This window comes from Rhinatrema bivittatum, chromosome 4 (assembly GCF_901001135.1).
Source record: "Rhinatrema bivittatum chromosome 4, aRhiBiv1.1, whole genome shotgun sequence".
Lineage (NCBI taxonomy): Eukaryota > Metazoa > Chordata > Amphibia > Gymnophiona > Rhinatrematidae > Rhinatrema > Rhinatrema bivittatum.
In genome coordinates this window covers 269121767-269147321 of record NC_042618.1, presented here as the reverse complement: position 1 = coordinate 269147321, position 25555 = coordinate 269121767, and the positions used below count along the sequence as shown (strand labels likewise).

Sequence of the window (25555 nt, the reverse complement as noted above, 5' to 3'; positions counted from 1 at the left end):
CGGTAATAAACGGTCAGCAATATGCTCTCAATAGGCATTCAATAAGCTTTCAGTAATAAGCGGGCAGCAATATGCTCTCAATAGGCATTCAATAAGCTTTCAGTAATAAGCGGCCAGCAATATGCTCTCAATAGGCATTCAAGAAGCTTTCAGTAATAAGCGGTCAGCAATATGCTCTCAATAGGCATTCAATAAGCTTTCAGTAATAAGCGGCCAGCAATATGCTTTCAATAGGCATTCAATAAGCTTTCAGTAATAAGCGGCCAGCAATATGCTCTCAATAGGCATTCAATAAGCTTTCAGTAATAAGCGGCCAGCAATATGCTCTCAATAGGCATTCAATAAGCTTTCAGTAATAAGCGGCCAGCAATATGCTCTCAATAGGCATTCAATAAGCTTTCAGTAAGGAGGAAGAAAGCCGCGCCTATTACGGGCGTGGAGTACCTGAGCAAGGCCCAACCAGGGCGTCCTCCACGACGTGCCACGCCGCCGATCCTCTGCGCTTCGGAGACCCGTAGGAAGAGACGTACTCCTTACCAGCTTCGGCGCTTCCCGGCTGGAACACAGGCGGTCTCCGGCTGCGGGGGAAGGGAGCACCTCGCCACCGCAATTGAGGGAATGCACCCGCTACCTCGTCCATGCCGGGACCGAGGGCCTCGTATACCTCACGCGGACTGCGTCCGGAGACTGCATCACTGCCGCGCTTCGGCAGGGACCGAGGACTTTCCCACCGGGGGAGCACGGCAATCACCCGGGAGCTCGCTGCGGGAGGAACCCTTGGGTATCTACCGCAGGAGCGCGGGGCTCTAAGTCGAATAGACAGCAAAACGAAGTAGAATCTAGAATGATAAGAAAAGAGAAAAATTAAAGTAGTCTTGGAAAGCACGCTCAACTAGCGTGCAGGCACTCCAAACTGCTTTGGAGACGGAAATTACTGAATAGCTACGCTTCCTGTGGGGATATATACGCCCCCGTGCTGACGTCAGATCCGTCTCCAACTGCTAGCACGCGGATACTATCCCATTTGTTCTGAGTCCATCTGGCTACACGCCAAGAAACGGAAGTTGTGGGGCATTTTAAATGTGGACAATGTCAACATTGTGCAAATTGTATTGAAAGTGGAGATTGGGTAGATCCTGTTACTAACTATAGAGTAAAAAGAAAATTTTGTACAGATCGTACTTCAGCATTCGTAGGATATGTGTTAGTATGCACTTGTCCGAAGATTAACATTGGACGCACTACCCGCTCTATATGTATCTGTTTAAGTGAACACAAATCACGTTTAAAGAACAGGCATCTTTCAGCCCTGATTGCACAACACTGAATACATGATCACAGTTTCATGCAGTTAAAATGGACAATAATTGATCAAATGAGTACTTCTATGAGAGGTGGAGATAGATTGGCCAAACTGAATTATCAGGAGGCATTTTGGATTTTTACTTTAAGAACGCAAACACAAGGGGGTTTAAACGAAGAATTAGACTGGTTTACCTTGCTTTAATGAATACATAGAGTACTGACGTCAGCTATTCGCTTTTGATTGGCCAGTTTGTATTCTCCCTTGCAGTCTATATTGATCAGTTTTAAAAAAATATGGTGTCCAGATTAGTTAAGAAATGAAGCTGATGGAAAGGCATGATTCCCTGAGTAACAAATTTATGAAGCAGTATGGAATAATTGGAAGGCATCGAATGAAAAGAGGAATATCCCCCGAAGAAAGACTGTGGATGTCTGAACCATGGCCTCATTGAGAGGGCGGTATATTTTTTGATTCACGTCGAACTGAATATTTAGAATTTAGAGCATGTTGTGCTACTAGCATGAATATATAGAGTTTATGGGATAGTAAGGTCAAAAATTGAATATTCTTGAATTTGTGTGCACATTTTTTTAGTATTTTAACTTTTTTTAAAATTGTTTTGTACAAATATACTATAAATTAATTGAATTATCACGCTCAGAAATATGAAAAAAAATGGATGGAGGTTGGATTGTTGATTAAAAAGTGATCAAGTCATTACTGGGTAGTAATGCAGAAACTGTATGAAACCTACCACCCCATCCATATAATTTTTTCTATGATGGTTATTTAATTAATACAGCATAGCGTACGTTTTAAAAAATGTTTGAACTTGTCAATAGAGAATAGCTCTTAGAGGTGTTATAGATTGAGTTGTTCATATTAGTTTACATCTCATATAGTGAAAATCTTGGTGCTTTTTGAGCTATCCACTATGGCATGTCTTAATGGAACCATGTACCTAACTGTACTGGTTTACTTGCACACTGCATGCACCCCAAACATGCAGGTGCACTTTTGAAGTACTAAAGCAGTGGAGAGAGCTAGAGTAATGCTAGGGAGAGGTATTTCCAGTTGAAAAAAAAAAAAGAGGTGGAAGGACTAATACTTTTTTAAAGTTTTGAAATAGCATGTCCACATTTTCAGGGATGCAGTATTCAAAAGGTAATTTAATACTGTATACCATTATAACGGTCTGTATAGATAGAACCCTGATCTTATTTAGTTCAATTTTATTTTAAAAAATAAGCCAGTCCAACCTTTAATAGTCAATGCAGAGTAAATTTGCTATTGCCATTTTTTAAATATTCTCTTATTTTGTTTAATACAATTTCGGGAGAAGAATAGAAGTGATCATTAAATCAACGAAACAAGTGGTCCCACTTTTCTACCTTTTGCATGCAAATTTCCAAATGCTACTGAACGCTGCATCACCTGATTCTTTTGTGATTTCACAAAGAGTATGCATGCTCTAGGCCCCACCTAACTCCCACTCTCCCATATGATAATTTTGTGTTTCAGATCTGGCAACACTGGTTCATAGCGGTATCTGTAGCATTTTCCCGATCACAATGTCTCCCAATAAACTTTCTACTGCACAAAATAAGAAGCAAAAAGCTCATCAACAGATGCAATTACAAACAAATGAGGGTACAATTATGAAATGCTTACAGTCCATGTTGGCAGCAGATTCAACTAAAAAAAATGAAAATGATAAATAGATTTATCAACCAAAGACAGTATTGATGCAGATTCTCCTTTAGATCATGATTCTCGTTCAGCTCAAGATTTAGTTAATAATTAAGAAAATTCCAAAGAAACTTCATATGGTATGTTGGAAAGAAAAAAAAATTCCAGGTGTTTTAGATTCTGCATTGTAGCCTAAATAACTGCATTCCAAATTTTTAAATCAATTGTTTCTACAGGACTAAGTTGAACTGAAAATACAGATTTTCCAGTGGATGAAAACCTTTTTTAAAACCCATGTTGAAAAAATTTTGGAAAATGGCAAGAAGCTGCAAAGGCAATGGCTTATCTATTCTAAAATTGCCAACAAATGGAGATATTTATTACTCACCTGATAATTTTGTTTTCCTTAGTGTTAACAAATGGACTCAGGACCAATGGGTATAGTGTACTCCTAATAGCAGATGGGAGACTGAGTCAGATTTCAATGCTGACGTCAGCCTACATATACCCGTGCAGGAAGCTTAGCTCTTCAGTATTCTCCTCGAAAAGAAATTGTGGATATATGTGTGCTTTAATAACTTGATTAACGTGGTTAACTTGATTAACTAGGACTGGTTCAACTGATTTCCAATTGGAGACCGCCAGTACACTCAACCGAATAATGCCGACACTCGGTAACTATGGGTGTCTTGAACTAGGAGTAATACCTGTCTTACCCGTGCTTCTCTTGTTCTCGTGGTTTGTCACCTGAGGTTTCCGGATTCCAGGGCAGCCATGAGCGGGTTGCTAGGTCCATCTATCTACACTACGGAAAACAAAATTATTAGGTAAGTAATTTTTCCATTTCCTAGCGTGTAGCAGATGGACTCAGGACCAATGGGATGTACAAAAGCTACTCCCAAACAGGGTGGGAGGCTGCCCGTAGCCCACTTAGTACTGCCCTTGCAAAGGTTGTGCCCTCCCGTGCCTGGACATCCAGGCAGTAAAACCTGGAGAAGGTGTGTATGGACCACCACGTAGCCGCCCGACAGATCTGGCAGGCGACAGCATCTTGGTTTCCGCCCAGGACACTGCCTGCACCCTTGTGGAATGGGCCTTGACTTGTAGAGGTGGAGGCTTCCCTGCCTCTACATAGGCCGCCTTGATTACTTCTTTGATCCAGCGAGCTATAGGTGCCCACGAGGCTGCTTCCCCCTGTTTCTTTCTGCTGTGAAGGACGAATAGGTGGTCCATCTTTCGCACAGATTCCGATCTTTCCAAGTATTGGACTAGGAGTCTGCTGACGTTTAGTTGGCGAAGACAGCATGAGTCTTCAGATTCCTCATGTTTGTCTGGCGATGGCAGCGAGATGGTTTGGTTTAGATGAAACTGAGAAACCACTTTCGGTAGAAAGGAGGGGACAGTGCGCAGCTGTATAGTTCCCGGTGTGAACCTGAGGAACGGTTCCTGACAGGATAGCACTTGAAGCTCGGAGATGCGACGGGCTGAACACATTGCCACTAGGAATGCAGTTTTCAGGGTCAGGAGCCGTAGTGACAGACCGCGTGTTGGTCTGAAGGAAGTTCTCGCTAAGAAGTCTAGAACAAGATTGAGGTTCCATAGGGGCACCAGCCTCTTTAATGGTAGTTGGATTTGTTTAACAACCTTTCAAGAAGCGGGAAAAATCTGGATGGGTTGATAGGCTGATGCCGTCCACTTGGCTCTGAAGCAGGCCAGCGGAGCCACCTGAACCTTGAGGGAGTTGAGAGACAATCCCTTCCTCAAGCCGTCCTGCAGGAATTCTAGGATCATGGGAATTTTGACTGTGCATGGAAGGATCTCGCGGTCCTCACACCAGGCTTCGAATACTCTCCATATTCATATGTAAGCTAGTGATGTGGAGAACTTGCATGCTTGAAGCAAGGTGTCAATCACTGCCTTAGAGTATCTGCTTTTCTTTAGGCAAGTCCTCTCAAGGGCCAGACTGTAAGAGAGAATCGAGTCGGGTCTTCGTGGAGGATCAGTCCTTGCCGGAGAAGGTCCCTGTGTGGAGGTAGGCACAGAGGGTTCCCCGCAAGAAGTCTTCGCATGTCTGCATACCATGGCCTTCTTGGCCAGTCCGGGGCCACTAGAAGTACTAGCCCCCTGTGGTGCTCTATCTTGCGGATGATCCCGACCAGTAGTGGCCATGGGGGAAAGGCGTACAGCAGATCTTCCTGTGGCCAGGTCTGGACGAGGGCGTCAATTCCCCGAGATTGCAGATCTCATCTGCGGCTGAAGAACTTGAGAACTTGGGCATTGGACCGGGTTGCCAGGAGGTCCATGGCTGGGGTTCCCCAGCGGTTTACTATTAACTGGAAGGCTGTGGTCGACAGCGTCCATTCCCCTGGGTCTAGCCTCTCTCTGCTGAGGTAGTCCGCAGAGACGTTATCTTTTCCCGTGATGTGGGCGGCTGAGATCCCTTGCAGGTTTGCTTCCGCCCTCGCCATGAGGGGGTCTATTTCCAGGGACACCTGTTGGCTTCTGGTTCCTCCCTGGAGGTTGATGTAGGCAAATGTTATGGCGTTGTCCGACATGACTGTCAGATTTGCCCCGGAGTCTGTGACTGAATCGTGGGCAGGCTAGTCTGACTGCTCGGGCTTCCAGTCGGTTTATGTTCCATTCCGACTCTTCCTTGTCCCATTGTCCCTGGGCCGTCAGTTTCTGGCAGTAGGCTTCCCACCCTCGCAGGCTTGTATCCATGGTGTGCAAGATCCAGTTCGGTGGGGATAGTTTTATTCCCTTGCTCAGATGGTCTTCCTTTAGCCACCACTGGAGCTGGGTCCGAATCTCTGCTGGTAGCCGAAGGTGAATGGAGTAGTTCTGGAACGTCGAGTTCCATTGTGACAGTAGGGAACATTGTAGTGGGCGCATGTGGGCCCTTGCCCATAGAACGACTTCTAGGGTTGATGTCATGAGACCAAGAACTTGGAGGTAGTCCCATACCTTGGGGAGAGCATATAGTTTAACATTTTTTGCAGCTGACCCATCAGTTTCATTCTCCTTGGAGGGGGAAGGACAACTTTGTCTTATTTGGTGTCGAATAAGACTCCCAGGTACTCAAGCGACTGGGAGGGCTGCAGGCAGCTCTTGGTTGTGTTGATGACTCACCCGAGATTCTGCAGTAGTTTCTTGACTCTGGTGGTCGCCTGGTAACTTTCCTCTGGAGATTTTGCCCTGATCAGCCAATCGTCCAAATACGGATGTACGAGGATTCCTTCTTTCCTCAGTGTTGCCGCCACTACCACCATGATTTTGGTGAACGTCCGAGAGACGGTAGCTAGTCCGAAGGGTAGCGCCCGGAACTGGTAATAATGGTCCAGTATCGCAAAGCGTAGGAAACGCTGATGGTCGGGATGGACCAGGATGTGGAGATAGGCTTCGGATAGATCTAGTGAAGTCAGGAATTCTCCTGGCTGTACTGCCCTTATGACTTCCATGCGGAAGTGTGGTACCCTCAGGTAGCGATTGACGGTCTTGAGGTCCAGGATGGGCCTGAACGTTCCCTCCTTTTTGGGGATGATAAAATAGATGGAATAGTGAGCAATATTTTGTTGGTGCAAAGGCACTGTGGTTATCGCCTTTAGGTTGAGTAGTTTTGTCAGTGTGGTTTCCACTGCCATCCTCTTGGAGTGGCACGGTGATCTCACAAATTTGCTTGAAACATAGAAACATGGAAATGACGGCAGAAGAAGACCAAACAGCCCACCCAGTCTGCCCAGCAAGCTATGCACATTTTTTCTCATACTTATCTGTTACTCTTGGCTCTTAGTAAACTTTTGGTTCTATTTCCCTTCCACCCCCACCATTAATGCAGAGAGCAGTGTTGGAACTGCATCTATGTGAAATATTTAGCTTAATTAGTTAGGGGTAGTAACTGCCGCAATAAGCAAGCTACACCCATGCTTATTTGTTTTCCCAGACTATGTAATTCAGTCCTCTTTGGTTGTTGTCTGTATATAGATCCTCTTTTCTTCATTCCCCCTGCCGTTGAAGCAGAGACTTTTGCTGGACATGCATTGAAAGTGAAGCATCAGACTTTCTCCCCTGCCGTTGAAGCAGAGAGCCATGCTGGTTATGTGTGAAGCATCAGCCTTTCTCCCCTGCCGTTAAAGCAGAGAGCTATGCTGGATATGCATAAAGTATCAGTCTTGCTCCCTTGCCGTTGAAGCAGAGAGCTATGCTGGATATGCATTGAAAGTGAAGTATCAAGCATATTTGGTTTGGGGTAGTAACCGCCGTAACAAGCAAGCTACTCCCTGCTTTTTTGTGAATGCAAATCCTTTTTTCCACATTCATTCACGTCCTCTAAACTTTATGGATCCACAGTGTTTATCCCACGCCCCTTTGAAGTCCTTCACAGTTCTGGTCTTCACCACTTCCTCTGGAAGGGCATTCCAAGCATCCACCACCCTCTCCGTGAAGAAATACTTCCTGACATTGGTTCTGAGTCTTCCTCCCTGTAGCTTCAAATCGTGACCCCTGGTTCTGCTGATTTTATTCCGACTGAAAAGGTTTGTCATTGTCTTTGGATCATTAAAACCTTTCAAGTATCTGAAAGTCTGTATCATATCACCTCTGCTCCTCCTTTCCTCCAGGGTGTACATATTTAGATTCTTCAATCTCTCCTCATAAGTCATTCAATGAAGACTTTCTACCTTTTTGGTTGCCCTTCTCTAGACCGCCTCCATCTTGTCTCTGTCTCTTTGGAGATACGGTCTCCAGAACTGAACACAGAACTCCAGGTGAGGCCTCACCAAGGACCTGTACAAGGGGATAATCACTTCCCTTTTCCTACTCGATATTCCTCTCTCTATGCATCCCAGCATTCTTCTGGCTTTAGCTATCGCCTTGTCACATTGTTTTGCCGACTTCAGATCATTATACATTATCACCCCAAGGTCTCTCTCCTGCTCCGTGCACATCAGCCTTTCTCCCCCCATCGAATACAGTTTATTTGGATTTCCACTCCCCATATGCATGACTCTGCACTTCTTGGCATTGAATCTCAGCTGCCATATCTTCGACCACTCTTCCAGCTTCCTTAAATCCCGTCTCATTCTCTCCACTCTTTCCGGCGTGTCCACTCTTTTTGCAGATCTTAGTGTCGTCTGCAAAAAGACAAACCTTACCTTCTATCCCGTCCGCAATGTCGCTCACAAAGATACTGAACAGGACCGGTCCCCATACCGATCCTTGCAGTACCCCACTTAACACTGCTCTCTCTTCGGAGAGAGTTCTATTTACCAACACACATTGTTTTCTGTCCTTCAACCAGTTTGCAATCCAGGCCACCACCTCGACACTCACCCCTAAGCTTCTCATTTTATTCACCAGTCTCCTGTGCGGGACCGTATCAAAAGCTTTGCTGAAATCCAAGTAGATGACCGAGTGCCCTTCCTTGATCCAATTCCTTGGTTACCCAGTCAAAAAAGTCAATCAGATTGGTCTGACAGGATCTTCCCCTGGTGAATCCATGCTGCCTCTGGTCCAGCAATTCTCCTGACTGTAGATAGTTCACTATTCTCTCTTTCAACAGTGACTCCATTACTTTTCCCACCACCGAAGTGAGGCTAACCGGTCTGTAGTTACCACCTCTTCTCTGTTCCCACTCTTGTGAAGCGGGACCACCACCGCTCTTCTCCAATCACTCGGCACCACTCCCGTTTCTAGGGATCTATTGAACAGGTCACACAGCGGACCCGCCAGCACATTTCTGAGCTCTCTCAGTATCCTGGGATGAACTTCATCAGGCCCCATGGCTTTGTCCACTTTCAGTTTCTCCAGCTCTTCCCATATATTTTCTACTGTAAATGGAGACGCGCGTTGCCGATGTATAGATTACATAAAATGAATGTATACTGTTGACATTATCCGGACCATCACGTGATTACGTTTCTAGAAACATTCAGCCCCTGAGGCAGCCACCGTAGGTGGCGAAACTCGGCCAGAGTCGGGCATTCGCAATTTATTTTACGTCTCCTTCATTAAAGTTTGAAAAAGACGCTCTTGTGGCATCCTTCGTTTTGTTGCTTTCCTACGGTTTCACTGGATCGCCTACCCTGCTGTTTTTTGGGTCCTCCAGTAAACGAGGTACTGGAGATTCGTCCCATTTGTTGGCTAACTTCTCCAATTCGCTCCCAAACAGGAGAGATCCTTTAAAAGGCATTCTCATGAGGTTCATTTTGGAGGTCGCATCGGCTGACCAATTTCGGAGCCATAATTGTCTTCTGCCTGCCACTGTAGAGGAGACAACCCTGGCTGAGATGCGCACCAGGTCTGAGGTCGCATCCGTGAGGAAGGATATCGCCGGTTCTAAAGTTTCAGCGGACGTGGTTGCATCTCTGGAAAGAAGCAAGCAGGCACGTGTCACGATGGCGCTGCAGGAAGCAATCTGCAGGGTCATTGCTGCAACATCAAATGACTGTTTAAGGATGGATTCCTGGCGTCTGTCCTGTGTATCCTTGAGTACAGCTCCTCCTTCGACTGGGTTGGTCGTGCGCTTTGAGATCGTGCAGACCATGGCATCCACTTTTGGGAACCATAGGAATTCTTTGGCCGTGGGTTCCAGGGGGTATAGGGCTTTTAGGGCCCATCCTCCTTTGAAACTGGTCTCCAGGGCATCCCATTCCAGGTCAATCAGTTGTTGTACAGCCTGCAGCATTGGGAAATAACAAAGCCTGACGGAGGGAGACCAAAATGGGGTTCATCTTTGGCTCCGCTGTGGTACTCGTGCCTGGGATGGCCAGCGTCTTCAGGGTCAGAGACACGAGAGCTAGTAGCTCATCTTTAGAGAAGAAACGCATCATGGTTCGGTATGGTTCCATCCCTGGAGGGATTTCTCCTTCCTCCAGGTAGTCAGTCTCATCCCCCGAGGTGTCTGTATCCCCTAAGAGGAGGCTTTTGCTTGGATGGGGCATGTCTTGGGAGGTCCAAGAGGTGCTTGGAAGGTTTTGTGCTTTTGGTGGAGACTGGGACTGTGTTGCAGGCGGTACCGATTGCGCCTGGACAAAGGTTTGCAGCCCTTTGAAGAATTCCAACCAGAAAAAGGTCCCTGGGTCCATATTGAATCCAGTGGAGGCCCCCATGGTGCCCTCCTATGTAGGCGCCGAGTCGGAGATACAGAAGTCCGGGGTACTATCATTGGTGGATCCGGATCCCTCTACTGGCTGTGGGGGGCCTTGCTTAAGTTCCCCCTGAGCTCTTCGCACTGCAGGCATAGGGCGGAGACCACTTCAGGCTGCGCAGAGGGCTTGTCCCTTGGCTTTCTTGGCCGGTGGTGCCATGATTTATGCGCATGGAGTCGCTCAAATCTCGTCTGTGCGCGTAGGTGTGCATGCCGGAAGGCTTAGTTGTGCGCTCCAGGTGCGCCGACAAAGGGGAAAGCCGACAGTCGCTCAGCAGCGCATGGTTCGGAGAGAGGTATCTTCAAAGGATACTAATGATGCATTAGAATTAGGGCATCCCGAAAGTGAGATTCCAATAATAAGAAAAGTAGTCCAAGTGCCTGAAACTAAAAATTCACCTGAGCTAAAATATTCTAACTTATCCCTATCAATTAAAAAGCAGAATGAAAATACAAACAAAAACCAAACTTTGAAATGTTTGTATGCTAATGCCAGAAGTCTAAGAAATAAGATGGGAGAATTACAATGTATAGCAGTGAATGATGACATAGACTTAATTGGCATCTCAGAGACATGGTGGAAAGAGGATAACCAATGGGACAGTGCACTACCGGGGTACAAATTATATCGCAATAACAGAGAGGAGCACCCGGGAGGAGGTGTGGCGCTTTATGTCCGGGATGGCATAGAGTCCAACAGGATAAACATTCTGCATGAGACTAAATACAAAATTGAATCTTTATGGGTAGAAATCCCTTGTGTGTCAGGGAAGACTATAGTGATAGGAGTATACTGCCGTCCACCTGGTCAAGATGGTGAGACGGACAGTGAAATGCTAAGAGAAATTAGGGAAGCTAACCAAATTGGTAGTGCAGTAATAATGGGAGACTTCAATTACCCTAATATAGACTGGGTAAATGTATCATCAGGTCACGCTAGAGAGATAACGTTCCTGGATGGAATAAATGATAGCTTTATGGAGCAATTGGTTCAGGAACCGACGAGAGAGGAAGCAATTTTAGATCTACTTCTCAGTGGAGCACAGGACTTGGTGAGAGAGGTAACGGTGGTGGGGCCGCTTGGCAATAGTGATCATAATATGATCAAATTTGAAAAGAAGTTGGCCGAAGAGGCAAAAACTCACAGTAAAAACTTTTTTAAATATATCCGAAGCAGAAAGCCTGTGAGGGAGTCAGTTGGACCGTTAGATGATCGAGGGGTAAAAGGGGCACTTAGAGAAGATAAGGCCATCGCGGAAAGATTAAATGATTTCTTTGCTTCGGTGTTTACTGAAGAGGATGTTGGGAGGTACCCGTAATGGAGAAATTTTTCATGGGTAATGATTCAGATGGACTGAATAAAATCACGGTGAACCTAGAAGATGTGGTAGACCTGACTGACAAATTGAAGAGTAGTAAATCACCTGGACCGGATGGTATATACCTCAGAGTTCTGAAGTAACTAAAAAATGAAATTTCAGACCTATTAGTAAAAATTTGTAACCTATCATTAAAATCATCCATTGTACCTGAAGACTGGAGGATAGCAAATGTAACCCCAATATTTAAAAAGGGCTCCAGGGGCGATCCGGGAAACTACAGACCAGTGAGCCTGACTTCAGTGCCAGGAAAAATAGTGGAAAGTGTTCTAAACATCAAAATCACAGAACATATAGAAAGACATGGTTTAATGGAACAAAGTCAGCATGGCTTTACCCAAGGCAAGTCTTGCCTCACAAATCTGCTTCACTTTTTTGAAGGGGTTAATAAACATGTGGATAAAGGGGAACCAGTAGATGTAGTGTATTTGGATTTTCAGAAGGCGTTTGACAAAGTCCCTCATGAGAGGCTTCTACGAAATCTAAAAAGTCATGGGATAGGAGGCGATGTCCTTTCGTGGATTACAAGCTGGTTAAAAGACAGGAAACAGAGAGTAGGATTAAATGGTCAGTTTTCTCAGTGGAAAAGGGTAAACAGTGGAGTGCCTCAGGGATCTGTACATGGACCGGTGCTTTTCAATATATTTATATAAATGATCTGGAAAGGAATACGAAGAGTGAGGTTATCAAATTTGCAGATGATACAAAATTATTCAGAGTAGTTAAATCACAAGCAGACTGTGATACATTGCAGGAGGACCTTGCAAGACTTGAAGATTGGGCATCCAAATGTGTAAGGAGAAGAGCAACAAGCTCCTATCCCGGCAGGACAGTAAGAGGGTCCAAATTAAACAGTTGTCTAACTATCCCAAGGGGAAACAGCAGGAGGCGTTGAGACAACCTGTACGGACTACAATACCCAGAGTTCCAGAGCGGCAGTGGAAGGCTCGTGACCAGAAGGAGGCTGAGGTCGCTGCTGAGGGTGATCTGGGGGAATTAGATTCAGCTGAGTCCATGCTGTGGGAAGGAGAGGGTGTGTCCCTGAGTGAGGAGGAAACGGAAGAGAGCAGTTGCTCTGAGGAGGAGGAGGAGATGGACTGGGAGCTGCCTACAGAGGACTCTTCTTTATCCAGCATGGAGATAGAGTAAGTGGAGAAGTAATGTGACACCGAACTGAGAAAAAACCTGTTGGGGGCAATTGTTTGTCTCACCTGTTTCTCCAAAAAGGCACTAACTAAAGAAGGTGCTGACTGTGTGGTAGAGGTAAAACATTACTTATAGCACAGCTGTAGGGGAGAAGGGGCGAGTTGTGCTGGATCCCCAAACAGGGCTGTCATGGCTAGGATAGCAGACATTTGGATAAAGAGGTTCCAGGTTGCAGTTTTTCTGTCACGGGACTATAGAAGAAGGATTACTGCACAACACAGAGAGAGAGGAATAAGCTGGAACTAATACTAAACTATTCTTTGTTGTTTTGTTTTGTTTGTTAACCATGCCCTGTGGGGGAGGGGGAAAACTGTTATTCCCCCACTTGTGTGGACCTTGAAAAGGGTACTGGCTAGAGTGACTAGCCCTGTTAAGGAACCGGGCCTGTTTTGAAAGGCTTGCAAATAACCACATTGGAGGGTTGTCAGAGCCACTAGGATTACAGCGGACACCAGCAGTTGCAGCCGTGCTATCGGGCTTGGAGGGCCTGCAAAGATTGGGAGGAAGAAAATAAGCCCCGCCGGGGAGCCAGCCGGAGGAGCCCACGACAAATGGCAGATGAAATTTAATGTGGACAAGTGCATGGTGTTGCATATAGGGAAAAATAACCGTTGCTGTAGTTACACGATGTTAGGTTCCATATTAGGAGCTACCACCCAAGGAAGAGATCTAGGCGTCATAGTAGATAATACATTGAAATAGTCGGCTCAGTGTGCTGCAGCAGTCAAAAAAGCAAACAGAATGTTAGGAATTATTAGGAAGGGAATGGTTAATAGAATGGAAAATGTCATAATGCCTCTATATCGCTCCATGGTGAGACCACACCATGAATATATCGCTCCATGGTGAGACCACACCTTGAATACTGTGTACAATTCTGGTCGCCGCATCTCAAAAAAGATATAGTTGCGATGGAGAAGGTACAGAGAAGGGCAACCAAAATAATAAAGGGGATGGAACAGCTTCCCTATGAGGAAAGGCTGAAGAGATTAGGGCTGTTCAGCTTGGAGAAAAGACGGCTGAGGGGGGATATGATAGAGGTCTTTAAGATCATGAGAGGTCTTGAACGAGTAGATGTGACTCTGTTATTTTCACTTTCAAATAATAGGAGGACTAGGGGGCATTCCATGAAGTTAGCAAGTAGCACATTTAAGACTAATTGGAGAAAATTCTTTTTCACTCAACGCACAATAAAGCTCTGGAATTTGTTGCCAGAGGATGTGGTTAGTGTGGTTAGTGCAGTTAGTGTAGCTGGGTTCAAAAAAGGTTTGGATAAGTTCTTGGAGGAGAAGTCCATTAATGGCTATTAATCAATTTTATTTAGGGAATAGCCACTGCTATTCATTGTATCAGTAGCATGGGATCTTCTTAGTGTTTGGGTAATTGCCAGGTTCTTGTGGCCTGGTTTTGGCCTCTGTTGGAAACAGGATGCTGGGCTTGATGGACCCTTGGGCTGACCCAGCATGGCAATTTCTTATGTTCTTACCTAAACGAATGTTGAAAGATTACCATCAACCACTGGGCTCTCAAAATTGTGAAGTCTGGATATAATTTATGCTTCTCTCGACGTTCCATGCTTCCTCACTGCTTAACCTTCAATCCAGATCAATCTCCCTTAGCATAACTCCACTTAGGGACAGAGTTGCTTCTCAGTTAAGTGAACAATAGAACTTGTTCCACCCCATCAACATGGTCAGCGGTTCCACTCCCACTACTTCCTTATCCCCAAACATACCGGGGAATTAAGACTCATCCTAGATTTAAGAAGTTTGAACAAGAAACTGCTTCAGAAGAAAAAAAATGAACTCCCTTCACACAATTCTCCCATTCATTCAGAAGGGAAGTGGATGAATGCCCTGGATTTGAAGGATGTTTATGCTCATATCCCCAACCATCCCTTCCACTTTGTGGTGGATTCTTGTTATTACCAGTACCAAATACTCCGTTTTGGCCTTTCAGCAGCCCCAACGGACTGCACCAAATACCTAGCTGTAGTAGCAGAACACTTTTACTGTCAGGGGAGCCAGGTCTTCCCTTATCTAGATCAGTGGTTCTCAACTAGTGTGTCGCGAAGCACCGGCAGGTTTTGTCGCGCACCCGCTCTGCTCTCTTTCCCCCCCCCCCTCCTTCACCTCAGCGAGACAAATACTGCTGTCGTTTCCTGCTCGGGCTATCAGCACATTCAAGCCTCGAGGGGAATGGCAGCAGTGTTTTGTGGAAGCCGGCAACAGGAATATGACCTTTTTTCTTCCTGCCCCTGTGTCCCGGAAGAGGAAATGATATCTACCGGGCACGCGGAAGAACAAAAGGCAATGCCTGCATTCTGCTGCTGCAGAAGGAGCACGGCGCCGCTGCCCCACCCACCTCCCCTTCTCTCACCAGCGCAACACCTATAATAATCAAACTGCCAAAAAAAAAAAAAAAAAGACTAGAGTGGGGAGAAAAAAAATAAAATTACAATCTCAGTTGATTGCTCTGTGCTGTGATCAATTGCAGCACAAGCAAACAGCTGAGTGCTGCCTCCTTAGCCCTGTGGGGCTGGGGAGGTCACTCCTGCTGCAGTTTCCAGCTTGTCAGGGCTCTGCTTTTAATAGCAGCATACCGGCTACCTTGTGCTGTAGCTGCTATGTGTGCTGTGGGTGGGGGTGAGTGAGACAGAGAGTGAGTCAGCATGTGTGTAAGTGTATGAGAGAATGTGTGTATTAAGAGAAATGTGTGAGAGCAAGAGACTGCTCAGGAAAGTCACTGATGGTGTGTGAGAGAGAGAGATTGGTCAGGGACATGACGTGTGTGTGTGTGTGTGAGTGAGAGTGAGAGAGCGAGAGCTTGGTCAGGGACATGACTGGTGTGTGTGTGTGTGTGTGTGAGTGTGTGAGTGAGTGAGTAAGTGAGCGAGTGAGAGTGAGAGAGTGAGTGAGTGAGAGAGAGATAGAGAGCTTGGTCAGGGACATGACTGGTGTGTATGTGTCTGTGTGAGAGAGAGATTGGTCAGGGACATGACTGGTTGTGTGTGTGTGTCTGTATGAGAGAGAGATTGGTCAGGGACATGAAGTGTGTGTGTGTGTGTGTGTGTGTGTGTGTGAGGGAGAGAGATTGGTCAGGCAGGAGACTGGTGTGTGTGTGTGTGAGGGAGAGAGATTGGTCAGGCAGGAGACTGGTGTGTGTGTGTGTGTGTGTGTGAGGGAGAGAGATTGGTCAGGCAGGAGACTGGTGTGTGTGTGAGAGAGAGAGAGAGAGATTGGTCAGGCAGGTGACTGGTGTGTGTGTGAGAGAGAGAGATTGGTCAGGCAGGTGATTGGTGTGTGTGTGTGTGTGTGTGTGTGTGTGTGTGTGTGTGAGAGAGCTTGGTCAGGGACATGACTGGTATGTGTGTGTGAGAGAGAGAGAGAGAGAGAGCTTGACCAGGGACATGACTGGTGTGTGTGTGTGAGAGAGAGAGAGCTTGGTCAGGGACATGACTGGTGTGTATGTGTCTGTGTGAGAGAGAGATTGGTCAGGTAGGTGACTGGTGCATGCGTGTGTGTGTGTGTGTGTGTGTGTGTGTGAGAGAGAGAGACTGGTCAGGCAGGTGACTGGTGTGTGTGTGTGAGACAGAGAGAGATTAGTCAGCTCCATAAAGCTATCATTTATTCCATCCAGGAACTTTATCTCTCTAGCGTGTCCCGATGATACATTTACCCAGTCAATATTGGGGTAATTGAAGTCTCCCATTATTACTGCACTACCAATTTGGTTAGCTTCCCTAATTTCTCTTAGCATTTCACTGTTGGTCTCACCATCTTGACCAGGTGGGCGGTAGTATACTCCTATCACTATAGTCTTCCCTGACACACAAGGAAAGAGGGATTCATGTTTGTAAGGAATTGGATAACCATTTGCAGATTGGGAGACATTTACGAAAGGATGGTCTCCAACAATAACCAGAGTGGAACGAGGCTGCTGGCGCTAACTTTTAAAAAGGAGATAGAGCAGCTTTTACACTAGAACAAGGGGGAAAGCCAACAGTCATTCAGCAGTGCATGGTTTGGAGGAATGTATCTTTGAAGGATACTAATGAAACAGGATAGTTAGAGCATCCTAATAGACAGGTTCCAATAAAAGCAAAAGTAGTCCATGTGCCTATAAATAATCACCTGAGCTAATGAATTCCAAATTATCCCTATCAACTGAAAAGCAGGTTGTTAATACAAACAAAAAAACATACTTTGAGATGTCTGTATGCCAATGCCAGAAGTCTAAGAAGTAAGATGGGAGATTTAGAGTGTATAGCAGTGAATGATGAGATAGACATAATTCACATCTCAGAGACCTGGTGGAAGGAGGATAACCAACGAGATATAATTATACCCTGATATAGCACTATCGCAATGATACGGAAGATCAACTTGAAGGTGGGGAGGAGGGGCACTTTATGTCCAGGAGGGTACAGAGTCCAATAGGATAAAGATCATAAAAGAGATTAAATGCTCAGTAGAATCTATATGGGGAGAAATCCCATGTGTGTGGGTACAAGTATAGTGATAGGAGTATACTACCGTCCACCTAGCCAAAATGATCAGAGATGATGAAATGCTAAAAGAAATCAGTGAAGCTAACCAATTTGGCAGTGCATTAATAATGGGAGATTTCAATTACCCCAATATTGACTGGATAAATGTAACATCAGGGCATGAGAGAGACAAATTTCTTGGATGGAATAACAAATGCTTCAGGGAGCAATTTGTTTCAGGAAAAAATGAGAGGGGGAGCTATTTTAGATTGAATTCTTAGTGGAACGTGGGATTTGGTGAGAGGGGGCAACAGTGGTGGGATCACTTGTCAAAAGTTATCTTAACATGATCAAATTTGAACTAATGACTGGAAGGGGGGACAATATGTAAATCTAAAGCTCTAACACTAAATTTTCAAAAGGGAAAACTGATGAAATGGAGAAATTACTTACCCTGATAATTTCGTTTTCCTTAGTGTAGCAAATGGACTCAGGACCAATGGGTATAATGTACTCCTGATAGCAGTTGGGAGACAGAGACAGATTTCAAGCTGACGTTAGCCTACATATACCCGTGCAGGAAGCTTAGCTCTTCAGTATTCTTCTCGAAAAGCAACTGTGGATATATGTGTGTTTTAATAACTTGATTAACTTGGCTAACTTGATTAACTAGGACTGGTTCAGTTGATTTCCAAATTGGAGACCGCCAGTGCACTCAACAGAAAAACGCCGACACCCGGCAACTATGGGTGTCTTGAACTAGGGGTAATACCTGGCTTTCCCATGCTTGTCTTGCTCTCGGGGATTATCACCCAAAGTTTCCTGATTTTGGGGCAACCGTGGGCAGAATGCTGAGTCCATCTGTCTACACTAAGGAAAACGAAATTATCAGGTAAGTAATTTCTCCATTTCCTAGCGTGTAGCAGATGGACCTCAGGACCAATGGATGTACAAAATCTACTCCCGAACTGGGTGGGAGGCTGCCCGTGGCCCACTTACTACTGCCCTTGCAAATGATGTGTCCTCCCGGGCTTGGACCATTCAGGCGGTTAAAATCTGGAGAAGGTATGTAAGGATGACCAAGTTGCCGCCCGACAGATCTTGGCGGGTGACAGCATCTTGGTCTCTGCCCAGGACACTACCTGGGCTTTTGTAGAATGGGCCTTGACTTGTAGAGGCGAAGGCTTCCCTGCCTCTACGTAGGCCACTTTATTACTTCTTTGATCCAGCAGGCTATGGTTGCCCGCGAGGCCGCTTCCCCTTGTTTCTTCCCCGCTGTGAAGGACGAATAGGTGGTCAGTCTTTTCGTACAGATTTTGATCTTTCCACGTATTGGACTAGGAGCCTGCCGACATTTAAATGGCAAAGACAGCGTGAGCCTTCCGAATCCTTATGTTCGTCTGGAGATGGTAGCGATATGGTTTGGTTTAGATGAAATTGAGAAACCACCTTCGGAAGAAAAGAGGGGACCATGCATAGTTGTATGGATCCCGGTGTGAACCTGAGGAATTGTTCTCGACAGGATAGGGCTTGACAGACCGCGAGTAGGTCTGAAGGAAGCTCCCGCTAGGAAGTCTAGTACTAGATTGAGATTCCATAGGGGCACCGGCCACTTTAAGGGGGGGGTCGGATTTGTTTAAACCCTCTCAGGAAGCAGGAAACATCTGGATGGGTTGATATACTGATGACGACCACTTTGGCTCTGAAGCCAGCCAGCGCGGCCACCTGAACCTTGAGGGAGTTGAGAGACAACCCCTTCTTCAAGCCATCCTGCAGAAATTCCAGGATAATGGGGATTTTGACTGTCCGCGGAAGGATCTTGTGGTCCTCACACCAGGCTTCGAATATTCTCCATATTCGTATGTAAGCTAGAGAAGTAGAGAACTTGCGTGCTCGGAGCAAGTTGTCTATCACTGCCTTAGAGTATCCGCTCTTCTTCAGGCGAGTTCTCTCAATGGCCAGACCGTAAGAGAGAATCGAGTTGGGTCTTCGTTGAGGATCGGTCCTTGCTGGAGAATGTCCCTGTGTGGAGGAAGGCACAGAGGGTTCCCCGCAAGAAGTCTTCGCATGTCTGCGTACCATGGCCTTCTTGGCCAATCCGGGGCCACTAGAAGTACTAGCCCCCAGTGGTGTTCCTTCTTGCGGATGATCCCGCCCAGTAATGGCCATGGGGGAAAGGCATACAGCAGGTCTTCCTGTGGACAGATCTGGACGAGGGCGTCGATTCCCCGGGATTTGCGGTTCTCATCTGTGACTGAAGAACTTGGGAACTGGGCGTTGGACCGGGTTGCCAGGAGATCCATGGCTGAGGTTCCCCAGCGGTTTTACTATCAACTGGAAGGCCTGTGGTCGACAGCGTTATTCCTCTGAGTTTAGACTTTCTGCTGATGTAGTCCGGACTGAAGTTGTCTTTCCTACGATTGGGGCAACTGAGATCCCTTGTAGGTCTGCTTCTGCCCACGCCATTAGGGGGTATATTTCCAGGGACACCTATTTGGCTTCTGGTTCCTCCCTGGCAGTTGATAGAGACAACTGTTGTGGCGTTGTCAGACATGACTGACTGGATGGTATGCATCCTAGGGTACTGAAGGAACTCAAAAATGAAATTTCTGATCTTTTAAAACCTAACATTTAAATCATCCATTGTAACTGAAGACTGGAGGGTAGCCAATATTTTAAAAGGGCTCGGGGGTTTTCTCAGAACTGTAGACCAGTGAGACTGACTTCAGTGCTGGGAAAAATAGTGGAAACTATTCTAAAGATCAAAATCACAGAGCATATAGCAAGACATGGTTTAATGGAACCTAGTCAGCATGGATTTACCCAAGAGAAGTCTTTCTTCACAAATCTACTTCATTTTTTTGAAGGGGTTAATAAAGGTGAACCGGGTAGATGTAGTGTATTTTGGATTTCCAGAAGCATATGACAAAATCCCCTCATGAGAGGCTTCTAAGAAAACTAAAAGTCATGGGATAGGAGGCGATGTCCTTCATGGATTACAAACTGGTTAAAGGACAGGAAAAGAGAATAGGATTAAATGATCAATTTTCTCAGTGGAAAATAGTAAAACAGAGTGTCTCAGGGATCTATACCTGGATCAGTGCTTTTCAATATATTTATAAATGATCTGGAAAGGCATAAGACGAGTGTGATAATCAAATTTGCAGATGATACTAATTATTCAGAGTAGTTAAATCACAAGTGGATTGTGATAAATTGCAGGAGGACCTTGCGAAGCTGGAAGATTGGGCATTCAAATGGCAGATGAAATTTAATGTGGACAAGTTCAAGGAAAAATACCTGTGCTGTAGTTACACGGTTAGGTTCCATATTAGGAGTTACCACCCAGGAAAAAGATCTAAGCATCATAGTGGATAATAAATTGAAATGTCAGCTCAGCGTGCTGTGGCAGTCAAAAAAGCAACTAATATTTGGGATTATTAGGAAAGGAATGTTAAATAAAATGGAAAATGTTATGCGGCCTCTGTATCGCTCCATTGGTGAGGCCACACTGAGTACTGTGTACAATTCTGGTCACCGCATCTCAAAAAGATATAGTTGTACTGGAAAACATACAGACAAGTGCGACCAAAATGATAAAGGGGATGGAACAGCTTCCCTTTGAAGAAAGGCTAAAGAGGTTAGGGCTGTTCAGCTTAGAGAAGCGATGGCTGACGGGGGATATGTTAGAGGTCTTTAAATCATGAGAGGTCTAGAACAGGTAAATGTGAATCAGTTATTTACTCTTTCAGATAATAGAAGGACTAGGGAACACTCCATGAAGTTACCAAGTAGCACATTTAAAACTAAGCAGAAAACATTATTTTTCACTCAGGGGCGGATTTTAAAAGGCCCGCACGTGCCGGCGCGCCTATTTTGCATAGGCCGCCGGCGCGCATAAAGCCCCGGGACGCTCGTAAGTCCCGGGGCTTTCGAAAAGGGGAGGGAGGGGGCGTGTCCGGAGGCGTTCCCGAAACGACGCGGCGTTTTGGGGGTGTGCCGCGACTTTTCGGGGGCGGGCCCCAGGGGCGTGGCGCCGGCCCGGGGCGTGGTCGAGGCCTCCGGACCAGCCCCCGGGACCGGAGGACGGAGCGGGGCTGCCGGCCGACAGGCGTAACTTTGCCAACAAAGGTAGGGGGGGGGCGAAGAAAAATTCCCTCCGAGGCCGCTTCCGATTTCGGAGCGGCCTCGGAAGGAACAGGGCAGGCCACGCTGGGCTCGGCGCGCGCAGGTTGCACAAATGTGCACCCCCCTTGTGCGCGCCGACCCCGGATTTTATAAATACGCGCGGCTATGCGCGTATCTTATAAAATCCAGCATACTTTTGTTCGCGCCTGGTGCACGAACAAAGTACGCGATCGCGCAAGTATTTAAAATCTGCCCCTCAATGCACAGTTAAGCTCAGGAATTTGTTGCCAGAGGGTGTGGGTTAGTGCAGTTAGTGTAGCTGGGTTTAAGAAAGGTTTGGATAAGTTCTTGGAGGAGAAGACCATTGACTGCTATTAATCAAGCTGACATAGGGAATAGCCACTGCTATTTCTGGCATGAGTAGCATGGGATCTACTTAGTGTTTGAGTACTTGCCAGGTACTTGTAGCCTGGATTGGCCCACTGTTGGAAACAGGATGCTTGGCTTGATGGACCCTTGGTCTGAACCCAGTATGGCAATTTCTAATGTTCTTATGTTCCCATTCCTTATTAATGTAATTCCACTAACTCGCTCATACAGTATGTAACGCTAGCTGAAAAAGTAGACCCCTGGCGCTGTGGTTGTGATTGGCACCATCTAAGCAGGTGAACTCACTAGGCTCACACTGTCAGCTGGCGGTGAAGCCCTTGGGCGGGTCTGGCAGGAAATATACCTATACCAGCCCCCTCCCCCGCGTATTTAGTCCTTGGTTTCTGGCAGCCAGCAGTCTTAGGTGAGTCCCTAGGGCTACCCAGGATGGTGAGAGTCCAAATCCAGGCAATGATCGGGGTAGGTGGCTGGAGCAGATGGCAGACAGGAAAGATGAGTAATAGGTCAGAGGTTGGTGCAGGCAGCAGGACATCAGACAGCAGAGATGTGTAACAGACCAGAGGTGGGGGCGGTGGCTGATGAAGAAAGGTCGAAGTCCAAAGCCAAGGTCAGGATCCAGGAAGTCAAGCCAAAGGGGGAACAGGAAGACAAGGAGCAGGAGCACAAATCAGACAGGACAAAGCAAAGACCAGGGCACGCACAAGGCAAGGGGAAAGACAGGACAAGCAGGAGGCAAGGCATAGGAACTAGCACCATGCACTGGGATATGAGGTACTCCAAGAGACCTGTTGCTGAGGCATCAGGGAGGTGTCCAGGCCAGCCTAAAATAGTTGAAGATTTTTTATGTTATCAAGGGGCTCTGAGGGGACTTTCCTGCCGTGGCCCTCTCATGAGCCAGCACATCGAAGGGGGATGGTTTTGGTGGTGGTTCAAGCTGCACTTCGGCGGCATTCCTGCTGCACAGATGTTGTGGCCTGTCAGCAGTGGCAGGGGTGAGATCAGTGGCTTACAGGGCTAACCTGCGAGCCATGTATCACACACAGTAGAACCAATTAATTAAACCCCTTGATGAATTTGGTGGATATCTTGCAGGAAATTATACAGAAGCTTTGCTAGTGGCTGCAACCATTCATCTGTTAGAAGGGGTACCACTTTGCTTCCATGCCAAGTAGCATTTAGTGACAGATACCTCCATACTAGGATAGGGAACCACACATCCTTTTGAAAATTCACCTGTATGTCTATGAAAGTATAGCACTTTATTAAAATTGTCCCAAAAATGCACAAAAGAGGTAATTTTCATAAGGAGTTACACATGTAAATCTAACTAAATCATAGAATTTTCAAAAGCCATGCACATGCGTAAAGTGCACTTACACATATATAACCTGTGGACAATCAATGGCATATATTTTAGCAATTTTCAAAAGCCCACTTACACAGGTAAAGTGCATTTACACGTATAGGGGTAAATTTTAAAAGCACTGGGCCGGATTTTAAGAGCCCTGCTCGCCTAAATCCGCCAAATCCGGGCGGATTTAGGCGAGCAGGGCCCTGCGCGCTGGTGAGCCTATTTTACATAGGCCTACCGGCACGCGCAGAGCCCCGGGACTCGCGTAAGTCCAGGGGTTTTCGGAGGGGGGAGCGTGTCGGGGGCGGGACGAGCGCAGCGGCGTTTTCGGGGCGTGTCGGGAGCGTTCCAGGGGCGGGCCGGGGGCGTGGCTACGGCCCGGGGCGGTCCGGGGGCGTGGCCGCGCCCTCCGGACCCGCCCCCAGGTCGCGTCCCGGCGCGCCAGCGGCCCGCTGGCGCGCGGGGATTTACTTCTCCCTCCGGGAGGCGTAAATCCCCCGACAAAGGTAAGTGAGGGGTTTAGACTAGGGCCGGGCGGGTGGGTTAGGTAGGGAAGGGAGGGGAAGGTGAGGGGAGGGCAAATGGAAAGTTCCCTTCGAGGCCGCTCCGATTTCGGAGCGGCCTCGGAGGGAACGGAGGTAGGCTGCGCGGCTCGGCGCTCGCCAACTATACGGAATCGATAGCCTTGCGCGCGCCGATCCCGGATTTTAGCGGCTACGCGCGTATCTACTAAAATCAGCGTACTTTGTTTGCGCCTGGAGCGCCAACAAAGTACGCCTATTCGCGGTATTTGAAAATCTACCCCACTGTGCGCGTAAATCCAGCCGGACTTGTTGCATAGGCCGCCGGCGCACGGAAAGCCGTGGGACGAGCGTAAGTGCCGAGGCTTTACTTGGGGGGGGGCGTGGTGCTGTCCCGGGGGGGCGTTCCATGGGGCGTGGCAGAGGCCTCCGAAGCCACCCCCGGGCCGGGGGAATGGCGCGCCTACCTTCAACAAAGGTAGGGTGCATGTTATAAAATCGGGCGTAGATTTGTTCACACCGAGTTGAGCGAACAAATCTACGCCCACACGTATGTTTTAAGATCTGCCCCATAAATGCAGTTTTAAGCATGTAAATCCTTTTGAAAATTAGGCCCCAAATCTGCTTTATAATAGTGTAGAACATGCAATAAATACAATTGGTGATTATAGTAAAAAGTTATTTTTATCCCTACCACTCAGAAACACATTCCTATCCATTTTCTTATCATAAGCAATCAAATTTTGCAGTAAATGATAGAAATGGTATAAAATAATCATAAGTGCAGTTAACCAAATATTTTTTCTTTCCCAGAATTATTTGTAAAACAGTGACAAATAATTTTTCCAAATGAAAACTAAGATAATCAATAACAAAATCCTTCAGTCAACAGCTATCCTGCATAATCTTGATTATTATAAAGTAAATGAACAAACAATTTTCAGATCACATACATACCTCCGGAAAGAGCAAATGTGTTGCATTGTTAATGGTGAAGGAGTACAAAAATTTCCCCATCAAACCAGAGATTCGTCCCAAGTGGGGTGTTTTGTTTAGTCATTACAAAGAGTCGACCTGGGTCACAACAGTCTTCCAAGAACTTCCTAAAAAGAGATGACAAGAGAAAAGGTTCTTCATTACTTATCTGACATACAATCTAGTTAAGACTTTGCATTGTGAAATACTATGCAACATGTAGTCTGTCATAAAAGAAAATTTTAACTACCAAGTCATTTCTTCTGTTCCATATCTATCTGCCCTAAACAGACTGTGAAATTAAACCTGAAATTTAAAAAAACACTAACTGAAAAAAAAACAAAAAAATCAACAAATAAATTTGGCAACACAATGGGAGTTTTTAATTACCCCAGTATTGACTGGGTCAATGTTTAATAAGGACATGCTAGAAATGTTAAGTTTCTAGAACCAACAAGAGGAGCAGCTGGTATGAAGGAATACTATGGTAAGGCTGCTATGCAATAGTGATCATAATCAATCAAATTTGACAATCACCAGAGGCAGAACATTAAGTAAAACTACAGTAGCATATAACTTTAAAAAGGGATACTATAACAGAATGAGGAACTTAGTAAAAAATTAAAAGCAGGGTTGCATGGGGCATGGATATTGCTTAAAAATACCATTTTAGAAGCCCATATAAAATGTATTCCATGCATTAAAAAAGGTCAAAGGAAGACCAAATGACTGCCAGTTTGATTTAATGGTGAGGTAAAGGAGGTAGTTAAAGTTAAAGGTCATCATTCAAAAAATGGAAAGCAGACACAAATGAAGAAAATAGGAAAGAGCATAAGCAATGGCAAGTTAGATATAAAAAAAGTAATTAAGCCAGATAAGAGAGAATTTGAAAAGAATCTTGCCAATGAGGCAAAAATAATAAACATTTTTCAACTACATTTGAAGCAAAAAGCCTGTGAGAGAGTCAGTAGGACTGC

General features: G+C 46.0%; 1 protein-coding gene across 1 annotated transcript in view; it reads right to left on the bottom strand.

The window, feature by feature from the left end:
• Window positions 1–25555, bottom strand: part of ST8SIA1 (ST8 alpha-N-acetyl-neuraminide alpha-2,8-sialyltransferase 1) — a 241532-nt gene that overhangs the window by 137959 nt on the left and 78018 nt on the right. The window contains 2 exon segments of the mRNA XM_029600114.1: window positions 24561–24611; window positions 24613–24706. Coding sequence (XP_029455974.1) covers window positions 24561–24611; window positions 24613–24706 — 145 coding nt within the window.